At 31.3% G+C, this 12,134-nt stretch overlaps 1 protein-coding gene across 2 annotated transcripts in view; it reads left to right on the top strand.

Annotated features, from left to right (window-relative positions):
- LOC143244738 (TGF-beta receptor type-1-like) overlaps positions 1-12,134 on the top strand; it is a 64,713-nt gene that overhangs the window by 8,619 nt on the left and 43,960 nt on the right. The window contains exon 2 of one of the 2 annotated variants that reach the window (XM_076489950.1): positions 2,630-2,855. Coding sequence is in view for 1 of the 2 variants with exons in the window: in XM_076489940.1 (XP_076346055.1) it covers positions 2,783-2,855 (73 nt within the window). In the remaining variant the exon portion in view is untranslated. Of the gene's footprint in view, positions 1-2,629; positions 2,856-12,134 lie in introns of those variants that run through there. The other variant, XM_076489940.1, reaches the window with a different exon arrangement.

The raw sequence follows: 12,134 nt of genomic DNA, 5'->3' as shown, positions 1-12,134 counted from the left end.
GCTGCATATCATTTCACACATTTACTACTTAACTTTTTAGTACTGGCCATATTGACTCATAACCCGGAACCAGGACTGGAAAGACCAACTTCAAGTGACTGACGGTGGTTCTTGAACTTACCTGTTAGTCTTCCTGGCGGGTTATGATCATTACCCTTTTGCTAGAGTAAATACCTTACAACTTCTTATACTCTGCCTTCTATCTTAACATTGTAGACTTGGTGTCAACATTGGTTTTATACTTTTTTGTTTTACCTTCATTTCCATTTATGTCTATTACTACATTTATTTATTTATTTTTTTACGCTTTACCGAATGTCTGGCGCAGATGGCCTCGCTGCTTTGTGCCATAAAACACTAAATCAATCAATCAATCAATCAAGAAAAGTGGAAATTACTCAGATAAGCATAATATTTTTATATGATGCAAAATAGAGTATTAACAGTCATCATATTTTGCACAAAATTAGAAATGGTTGTCCCAATTTTTAGTAGGTAACAGTATTTATACAATTTCATAATGTTGTTTTTTAGAAAAGTATTCATCCATTGCTCAGTTTGTTTTGGTGCACACTGTGTGTGTGTGTGTGATATTTCTGCATTCTTGTTCAGACCTTGAAAATTCATATTCCTGAAAACCATTTTTGTGTAGTTGTCTTTATGCTTGCACTAACTTGTGACATGGCAATTCCAATATAGTGATGATTTTGTAATTTATTTTGAAGTAAAAGTTAAGGACAGTAAGGGGCCTGTTTTGTCCAATGAGGCTATAATTCACTAAACTGAAAACACACGATGTAATTTTATACAGGTTACTGACAAAGTGATTGAGTACAAAAATCTTGATCACTCTTGCCAATCATAACTGTCACCTTTTGATTTTAAAGCTCAAAACCTTAATTACATCAAGCTGAAATCAGGTAGTTTAAAGCCATACATGAGTTTTGTTTCAATTATGAAATAAAAGTGCTTATACCTCACATTGTCACTATAAAACAGAAGAATTTTCTCAGTTACTGAAGATTAATACCCATTACATGGAATCAAAATATTTGAATATACATAATATTCAGATTTATTGAGTCTTTTTTAATAAATTTGGAAAAATATGTTTAGATATGGTATTTCAAATATTTCATTTTATCAATTATTTGATTGTTTCATATAAGCTGTTACTGCTTCTGATAATATGAAATGCAAAATTATCCAATTCTTTTGTGAGTGTAGTGCATAATGATATTACTTGTTAATCATTTCTTTTAATTCCCCAGGTGCTCTCTAATTGCCCTTTTCTTCTTTTATAGGATAATGTATTGTTTCTTCAATTCATACTGTATCTTCTGTTTGAACACTATCATTTGTCTGTTTATAATACTTGTTAGTTTTGACATTTTAACTCCAACTTGTTTTGACACTTCTAGGATTCTGTTTTGATGGAATGACTTGCATCTTTTCTTTGACTATAAATTTTGACCACAACCTGTTGTTTTAGAGAGAGAAAATATTCATACCATTTTTATCCCTCTTGAACTCAATACGAAAAGTAATGTTCGTAGTAAGTGGACTGCATTGCATCTTACCCAAATATGGCTTTCAATTTTGAGTGCTCTATTCTTTCATTCTTTGTAATAGAAAATTTATGACAGATTTAATTTTTCACTATTTCAGATTCTTTATCTACCTGAATCTATGTACAAGGCCTTTTTAGAGTTTCTTCTGGCCAGTTATATTGAATTTTTCAGTTATGACAATCTGTTTTATTTGTCAATCAGATTTAAATAATTTTAGCCATTATTTTGGTTTTACGTAATTGTTTACTCATAAAGGAATGTACGGCAAATATATTGAAAAATGAGTGGATAATATTTATACACACAGTTTTTCCTTGTCTTTATTTCGTACTGAACACTGGACAATGTCATACTGAGTGTATGACTTTTACTTTTGGTTGGTCAGAATTAAATTTTTATTTATATAAATTGTGTTTCTTTTGTAACTGAAAATACCAAGGATATGGTAAACTAAAATGTTAAAAACTATTTTAGGACCTTACTGAAATGGAACAATTTAATACAGTTTCTTGCTAGGTGTTATTGAAAAAAAATTTTAACTTGTGCATATAGTGCTGAACTAATATTATAACTTGTAAACATCGAGGGAATGATAGCCAAGAGTAACTTCAAAACTAATGTTCTTTTCCAGAGAAATTTTAATATTGTTATTTCATTAAACTAGGTGTATAGTTATTTTGCTTAAAATTATAAGTGTATTTTTCTGTATTTGTAAAATATTCTGATAAGGAGAATCATTTTTTTATATTTACTTATTTATTGTAATAAATAATGTCAATATTATTGGGACCTGTATTAAGTATTCCTTTTAATATATGCCTTAGGTGGGTATTGGGAAAAATTAAGGTTATGTGACATGTTGTCAGCTAGTGTTACAAAAATGACTTTGTTGTAACATATTAAATTTTATTTACACTTATTAAAAAAAAAAAAGTTGAATTTTTTTTAGTTTCTGGACTCATTGTGTTCAGTATTACTATTATACTGTAAGCATCTTATATTTATGATAAAAGACTTGTAAGTGAACTAGTAATTTAAGCTTTCTTTTTTTTTTACAGTTTTGATATATATGATAGCAGTTGGATGGTTCTGCGTTTTCAACTCAAGACAAAGATCTAAAATGAGTGGGGTCATCCATTTCAATGTCCAGAAAAGATTAGGATGGCTCTATTTGATTGTTTCACAACAGCTGTAATAATATTTTGTTCAAGATGACAGTACAAATTCAGTTATATGAATTTTTAATATTTGTGGCAGTTTTCTGCTCCATAGCACCAGTGTCAGGTAATCTAAACTATTTTCATAAACAATTTTCTTATTGTTTATATTTTTATCAGAGGTTTACCCACCAGAAAAGTTTAAACAATTGAACATAAGACTATCAATAGAAAAACCTAAATTTTTTTCTCTGCATTAATATATACATACTTTTGAAAAGTTTTAAAATTTGTAATGTTTGAGTAGGAAGATGCATTTAGTAAAAAGTAGACAGTGTTTGTGTACTTTTTCGTAAGTTTTATGCAGTTTCAGGTGATATAACTTACCATATTCACTTCTTAAATACATATAAGTAATATGTTTTGTAGGTTGATTTTTGATGAGTGAAACAACATTTGACACTATGTCACGTCAGCAAACATCTGATACACCATGGCTGTTGTTTTTCTGTAGGGACTATTATTTAGCTGTGTTCTTTGTGTATCATTTTTTTGTGTAGTATTGTTTTCTAAAGTAGTTTGGTATGTGATCCATCACTTGTACAATGTGTTAAATCTTAACCCACACTTTATTTAGGTGGCTGTAGTAAATACACTAGTATATAAAAAATCATATTGATCTTGTTCTTTATGTATGTAAACTTGTATAACGATACCATAACTATTTTGCTTTTTTTGGTAAAAATGTGCAAGTCTGCAAAATTAACTTGTATGCTGCTGGTCTACACATACTTACTAATCTGCTTGTACTGTGCACTAGACCTGATGACCACCATGATTATGATATTTAGGTGTTCAAACATATTTTGATATTTTGTACAACATTGGAAATAACTATGTAAAAGCACAGTTGATACACTTACAGGAGTTACCGATAAGTGAATGCAACTAAATGGTCAATTTATTCTTAGTACAATGTATTATTATAGAAAATACAAAACTAAATAATGTATGATTTACAGCTTTTGAGCTACCATAAGTTTATCAGTTTGGGATTCTGAAAGATTGTTCCAAGCATTCTGTATTGTTTTCTACATTTCAGTTGCAATATCTGGTTGCCGTTTGATTTTCATGATTTCCCTGTAAGCCCATCCATCTTTAATGATATTCATATTGAGATTTTTTTTAGGCCATGCCATGGTTGCCTATGTTCCTTTGGCCTGTGTTTATCATTACGCTACAATTATGGCATGCATGGGAATCAATCTTACTGGGAGTGGAATCCTAGTAAAACAGGACTTGAAAATTGAGAATCTGGTTGTTTCTCTGAGTATTCAGTGTTACCATGAAACTATTACTAAATTTGGCAATTCAAATTTGGATTATTTTATAATTAGTAACCTTTACAAGCTTTATTCGTCTCCATATTTGATGTTTTATGCTGAGTTTGAATTTATGATATAATTCTTTCTCCCTTAGTAATTATAGGTCCAAACTGTTTCTTGGATAACTCCCATTTTGGTGTTCGTAATAAATATTTAAAACTACTCAAGAGTTTAGTATGAATTGAGTTGATAATTTAGACATGAGAAGTAAAAAGGAATTCATCTGCTGCTTTTCCTCTGTACTTGTATTAAACTGTGTATTTAATTTGTTGCAGTGAGGTTTTTTCTTTTCTCATACTGTGTGCTATTTTATTGATGATGAGAAATCCACTCAAAATAAAAAATGTATCTCAGAACGGCTGGTATGGGTATTAACACTTTTAATAAGGAGAGAACAACGTTTTGACCTTCCTGAAGATGATCTAGGAAGGTTGAAACGTTTTCTCCTTATCAGTAAGTGTTAATACCCAAATCATCTGTTCTGAGATACATGTGTGCCATTTTGTGATACAACCTTTGTAGGATTGATGCTCAAGTTGATTATTTCTGAAGCTATCAGATATGTATCTGTACATGCTCTAGGTAGTACTTTTGTCACAACATTAATTACATTTAAAAAAAAATTATTTATCACAGGTGTGCTGTGCAGGGCCATTTTTTTCACTCAACCATTTTTCATTGCTTGGGTTTACATAGATGTGGTATTTATTTATTACTGTATGTTAGCTCAATACCTTTTTGACCCTCTCTGTTTTGAACTTATTTCTCTTGTTTTTGTTTCAGGAATCTTTTTTTTTTTGTTAACTTATTCTTCAGTATATGATTTGTCTTTTTTCACTTACTGTTGCTTTAATGGAGGCTTTCAGTTCTCCAGCTGAATTTATCATTCCAGTCTTCAAGGTCAAACTGTTCAAACAACTTTCTTTACCTAAATGTTATGCACTCTTTTCTTTGATTCCATCTGATTTGGGTTCAATATTCTACTTTGTGTTTGATCTTTTTTTTTTTCCCATGACTTCTAAATCTTTTTCTGTGTTTTTATTATTCAGACATGTTTTTGTCTTCCATTATGATTAAGGGCTATTTTTGTCAGTGTAAATTTCTTTGATAATTTATAAAGGTTTCTCACAAATATGTGTTCATATATTTTGGGAAGTTCACCGGCTATTAGGACTTCTTTAAATTTCCTATTTCTTATTCATATTTATAAGTACAAAGTTGGTGGATTTGACTAACCTTGCATATAAAAAACTACATTCTATAGCTGAATTTACGTCGCAACGTTTTGAGAATTTAGCAAAAATTAAAAGTTTTGAAAATAAAAAATCAACATTTTTAATAAAGTATTTTTATTTTGTTTGCAAATAAAACCAGTCTGACTGAAAGGTGATTTTCCTGCTATAAATAAAAATGTTTTCATCTCACAGTTATCATACTTCATTTATGTTCTATTTAGAACCTCTTAAATGAATAGCAAAAGTTGTATTTGGTAAAACTATTCTTTATTTTAGTTCCTGTACACTAACAATAACTACAGAAATCATTGATACACAGTGAAATGAAGGGTTGAAAAATATGTAATATAATGAATAAAGCAAGTTTTACTTTGGTTCATTAGGTCATGCTCATAGTCAGTTGCTATGTAATTCATTGGGTATATACTTGTGTGCCTGAGACAAACTGTCAATTCCAGTAATTCTTCACAGAGATACATGTCTGGATTGTATGATGACTAGATTTTTTAATTCTTAAATTCTATCGTGGGGTAGTGTACTTTTCTACAGATTTGGGTCTCTAATAAAACAGTGCTCTGATTTAGATTTTTATGGTAACACATTTTGTTCTGTTGTATCCTGGTTTCACATATCAGTTGATGACATTGCAGCTACAACACGTATCACCTGCTGTTACATTTTTAACTTAAGTTCTGTCAAATTATTTGTAATACACACATTAGTATTATGACTGTGCATTATAATAAAACAAAACTCCACAAACCTAATGGAGCAATGGTCACTTGCACCCAGATGTTTCTCAATTTTTACCCTCTCAGCAATTTCTGTATTGGAAGTTAACATTAAAATTTCAAATAGCAATGTTTGTAGTAGGTTCTTTGATCAATTGTTGAAAAAAAAACATTTTAAACAGTTTCCAAAAATGTTTAACTCTCATTGTTTGATTGTAGTATTTTCCATTCTATTTTTCTGAAATTTAAATCATCCATACTTTTGCCTTCATTAACAGCTGAAATTTTAATCTCACTGAAAAGCTCCTCAGTAATTTCATCAGTATCATCTGGTACTTGGCAACAAATTATCACATAAAGCTTTTGAATTTTTTTCAATCTAGTAATTGAAACCTAAATGGATTCTACTTTGTTGCTGTTACCTCGAATGTTCTCAACTTCAACAGAATGTAATTTACATTGTACATGTGAAATCACTACTCCCCCTCTATTTAGCACTCTATCCCTATTAAATGATCATATAGCTAAATAAAGCAATATAAATTTGCCAACCAGAGAAGGATTTAAAATCATTTTAAAATCTGTCCAACTAATATCACTTGTTTGTGTACTTTTGTTTCATTATTTGTTTTGGATACTTTTAGCAATTCTCTGAAATATTAATTATAAAAGATTGCAACTGAAAAGGAGGATGTTGAAAAGTTTAGCTCTTGTTATAGATTGGTGAAAGTTATTTAATATTAATATTATGATTTGTAATAATGTGAGTTAAAGAACACAAATAACTAAATATAGCAGTTTTGATAAAAGTAAGACAGTCAATGTTTTAATTTAAAGTTTAGTTGTGTAATGGTACTTTAGATTTAGCTTTTTCAGCTTAGTGGTAAATCTGTATTCTAAGGATGGCTACTATGGGTATTAAAATTTTAAGATAAAATACAGAACAATGTTTTGACCTTCTTAGGTCATCTTCAGGTTAACAAAGAGAGTTTGCAACTTATTGCTGTGCACATCTTAGGGATGAGTGTGTGAATATGAATTACTGGTAAATCATAAAATGGTACAAGTTTTTTTCTTCAATATATAACTAAGAACTAGTTTGTCTCTTAATGTTATAAAACTAAGTTCTGTTTTGAAGTTATGTATAATTAAAGATAAACTTTATTACTGTAGTATAGAAACAAAGTAGTGAGAAAAAACAACTGGTTTTTAAATGTAAGGCTAAACAGCAATAGAGTTAACAATAGGCTACTGGTATGTGGTATTGACTTTATTTTCAGGCTATAAGTATAAATACAATGGTTAAGGCTAGTGTAGGAGGTAATCACTCACAGTTTGGTAGTTTGTAAGCTGCAGGAAATGGGTTTTATTTGGGAACATGGAACTGGCATCTACTTTTAAAGAAGCTAGTTGTGAAGATGTGCAATATTTATGTGGAGTTAGTAGGTTGGAAGAGAAGCTGGAGGCTTCCTAATTAAAGAATAGACAATAGGTAAAGAGAAGAACAGTCTGTGGAAAGTGGTAGCAGAATCCTAAGCTTTTTCATGGAAGGACCACATGAGCTAACAATGACTTTCAGGAAGTTAGAATACTATTAGGACTAAAAGTAGTAAATTTAGTTATAATGACCCTATTCTGTTGAGCAACAAATTTCAGCCCTTGGCTTCTGCAGATGACAAACTGCTGGAGGGAAGGAAAATAAAAAATCAGATTAATCACAAGTTGTAAGTGATTTCTTGATAAAGCATATGGATAGAACAGACTATAGGGTAAATAGGGAGAAAAGAATCAGATTGTGCTTCCCAAGGGCACAGGTGGAGAATATAACTGACAGAACAAAAGATATAAATAAACTAGCTGAGATAGTTTTTGTGTTGAATGTAGGGGCTAATGATATGGAGAATGGTAGGCCAGAGAAGCTAATTAGTAAGTACAAAAGGTTAATAAAGGCATTTAAAGTAAAATGCTATAACTTAATTTGTCAGGGATGCTATTCAGAATTAAATGTGGGGATGAAATTATAAGTAGGTCACTGGAGCCAATATGCTAGGATTAGGTTAGTATGTAAGGATTGGCTGGATGGACTTTGGAATCTGTTCAGTAGACCAAGGGAACTTTTTGGAACAGATGGTTTACATTTAAATAGAATAGGGGTTGGTTTGTTTGCTATTAACTCAGCTGTAAGGAAGGTATTAAATTAGGGCTAGGTAGTGGTGAAGGCCAAGAATATTTAAATACAAAATGAATAAGAGGCAGAGAAAAATTTAGCATAGGAAATGAAAATGAAAGTGGGTTTTAGGATTGGCTTAGTTGTTACTATTGTATTATAAGAAATAATGCTAGAGCATTGGTAGGAATGGAGTAGTTTGATATGGTTAAATGCAGGTGATTTTGATAATGTTTTTGAAATACAGGGTTATAGGCTATTTAATCTTATTGAGACTTGTCATGGTCAAAGACCATGTCATCATGTTTGTTGACTCGCATTCAAAAATTTTATTGAATTATTGTTTTATGAATTTATGTCAATAAATTTGGTATCAAATTTTACTATTGTATATTAGTTAATTTCTTAATTTAGAAGTAAATGTTGAAGGAACACCTAAATATTGATTTTTGTGTCATATTGTATTTTGAAATGTACATTGGTTCAAGTTGTGTTTTTGGTATTGAAATATGCTGTCTGTAGTTTCATTTGAATAAGGAGCTCCAATATTGATATACTAAAATATAAAATAATCTTATTTTTTCTATTTGTTGAAATATGGCTTGTGTACTGAAATAAACACAGCAGCTTTGCTAACATCTTTCCATTTTTGGAAATGGTCCTTGTATACACTTCTATATGTAACATCTGAATAACAAATTGAAAGCTCAAAATGTCTTCTAGTGGCTTTCTTGGCTATTATAAAGTTAGAAAGCCATTGTTCTTTTAAATCAAAATTCAAGCATATAGGTTATGCCTTTAGTCTGTTCAAAAAACATTTTTATAGACAAAATACAGCTTAGTTACTGAGCTTGATAAATTATAGTACAGTTTTATGATATCAGTGTAGTTATTTATAATTTTTTGGTTATTTCAAGTGTATATATAAAACCTAAAAATATTTATTTCACATCCTCCACATGAAAATATTTGAAAAGTATTTCAAGTAGTGAATGAGTACAAAGATCATTGTAACTAGAATATATAATTGTTTGCTGTACATAATTATTTACTGTTCTATGTTTCAAGAAATATAAGTTTATAACATAAAACAAGGTCATCATCATCAGTACACCAATGCTATATCCTGTGTTTTATACATAGAATGTCATGAACTATACACTAAAGTTACTTCCTATGTTGTTTGATACATAGAATAATATGATCTATACACTAAAGCTGCATCCTGTGTTGTTTTATACATAGAATAATGTCGTGAACTATACACTAAAGTTACATCCTGTGTTGTTTCATAAGCAATTAATCATCATCAGTATGCTGAAGCAGCATTTTATGTTTTATACATAACAGTCAAAATCTGTACACTGAAGCTGCATCCTGTGTATTACACATAACATTACACAACAATGTTTTTGAAAAGTTTTGCTTCCTGAAAAGTTTTTGCTGATTGTGACAGGTGGGTATGCACAAATATAGTTTTGGTTTTGCTTCATCATGTAGGAACTCTGAGAAATAGACAGTTAACTGTTTACCGGCAGTCAAGTATTTAATTGTGTTTGTTTCTAATACGCTATTAAGTTCAACATAATTAAAAGTGTTTTGCTCCTGATTTTCATTTGTATTCAATGTCCGGTGCATCATGTTGCAGTGTCCAACAGTAATCAGCAAGCTATTGACAGATTTCAGTGTAGCAATGTCCTGGTGAAACCATTCACCATGTTCGTCACTGACAGCACCGAGATTTATGGGGAAGAAGTCCAAGTGTGAGTGGAGGAAATGAACCTTGAGTGACATGTTGCACTTCATTGTTTTGTATGCTTTGAGAAGTTTGTCTACCAGCTGGATGTAATATGGGGCTCTGTAATTGCCAAGAAAATTATCAATACGTCTTTGAAGGCTTTCCAGGGAATCTTTTCTGGCCCAACTAACAGATCTTTGAACTGCTTGTCATTCATAACATGTCTGATCTGAGGGGCAACAAAAATGCCCTCTTTGATCTTGGCCTCAGTTATTCTTGGGAACATCTATCTTAAATAATGAAAACCTTCACCTTTGCTCATTGCTTTCACGAATTTCTTCATAAGTCCCAATTTTATGTGAAGAGGAGGTAAAAAAAATCTTTGTCGGGTCAACAAGCGGTTCATGTGCCACGTTTTCCTGTTCTGGAAGTAACTTTTTACGGAGTGGCCAGCTCTGTCTAGAATAATGTGACACATAAGTCAAACAAAAATAACTGTCTGTCACATGGTCTTTCTGTTCTCGTTATATCATTGGGTCAGCAAACGGTATTGTCTTTCGAGTGCCTCTGATCCAAGCTCTCAGACAGACAGCACATGCCGCACAACAAATGTGAGGCACCCATTCCTGGTCTTGATCACCAATTTTACAGCCGAAGTACAGATGATATGCTTTCTTCACAAGAGCAGTCATTGAATGTCTCTGATGAACAAGCGTATACTCGCCACAAACATAGCAGAATGTATCGTGGCTGTTACGACATTAACGAGACATATTGACCAACACTAATTGTCCTGTAAAACGTCTATAACATCTAATTTACTTGTTACAATGCTACTGACGCAATGCTATATTTTGAAACAATACGTACACACTATAAGGTCAATATTAGTCCAATGAGCAGCATCTGTGTATGCAAGCCACTTTTATAGCCTGCTGAGATAGTGTCAAGCTGGCTTTGGTTTGCCCAGGCATGCCTGGGCTGTATACTTCCACAGAACAGCTTCCAACCTGGCCTGATTTTATGCCTGGACATGTCCAGACTGCACAGAACATTGTTCATAGGCCTCTTACAGAAATGAAATTTTTGGACACAAATATAAGAAAAAAAACATGACAAAACTGAAGATTTCAGTGAAACGGTACGTGATGGTCAAATATGGATGTGATTTTCGTGATCAGCAGCCAAAATCTATAAGAAACATCCAACAATGTTCAAGAAGCAAAAACTTTGTTGTGCAGTGTAATTAGGGTAGAGAAAATAACACAAAGCACCCAAGTAATGTTTGAGATTTTTGAGACAATTTTTTTAATCATAACATGAAAATTTTGTACTGAAACTAGTAATGAAAGAGACTCAATATTTTCACAAAAAATCTTTTTTAAAAATAATTAAAAATATGATATTTATGTGTACAGAAGACTTGCCATTTTTATTAAAATTCTGCCAAGTTTTGTGAAGGTACATGTATTTCATCAAAAGTTATAAATACTTAAATCATTTATACTATACAAATTCCCTTGCAGAAGGTTTAATATGGATAGAGTATTAAAAGAACAAAGGGGAGGAGTGGCTTTGTATGTAAAATGTGTTACATCCTGTTGAAAGTGAGGATATCATAGATAATAGCAAGGGGATTGAATCCATTTGAATTTCTATTAGTGGATATAAAAGCAAAATGCTTTAAGTGGGAATTTCTTACAGACCACCAAATGATAGTGATGAAATCAGTGAAAAACTTTACAGTGAAATAAAGATTTCAGCTGTTAATAAAGTCATAATTATTGGTGATTTTAATGTATCTCAGAATGGCTGGTATGGGTATTAACACCTTTATTGATAAGGAGAGAACAACGTTTTGACCTTCCTAGATCATCTTCAGGTTAAGAAATAGAGTTTGAATTAACCATTGATAGACACGTGTCTCAGGGGTGAGAGCATAAACAGGTACTGGATTGTAGGGGGAGTTGCAGTAAGATATTTGTTCCTTTATTTTGCTTTAATTTTGGTTTTAGTTGCTGTATAAGTATAGTTTCTTTGGTATTTGTTTATATTTGTTTTCCTACGTAGTATCTGGGTGTTTTCTATGGTTATGTTGTGTTTATTTTCTTTTCAGTGTTCAAAATGTGTGAAGGTGTTTTTTTGTGTTC

This window comes from Tachypleus tridentatus, chromosome 1, assembly GCF_004210375.1.
Source record: "Tachypleus tridentatus isolate NWPU-2018 chromosome 1, ASM421037v1, whole genome shotgun sequence".
Lineage (NCBI taxonomy): Eukaryota > Metazoa > Arthropoda > Merostomata > Xiphosura > Limulidae > Tachypleus > Tachypleus tridentatus.
The sequence above is the reverse complement of the archived record's forward strand: the minus strand, read 5'-3'. Positions and strand labels throughout refer to the sequence as shown.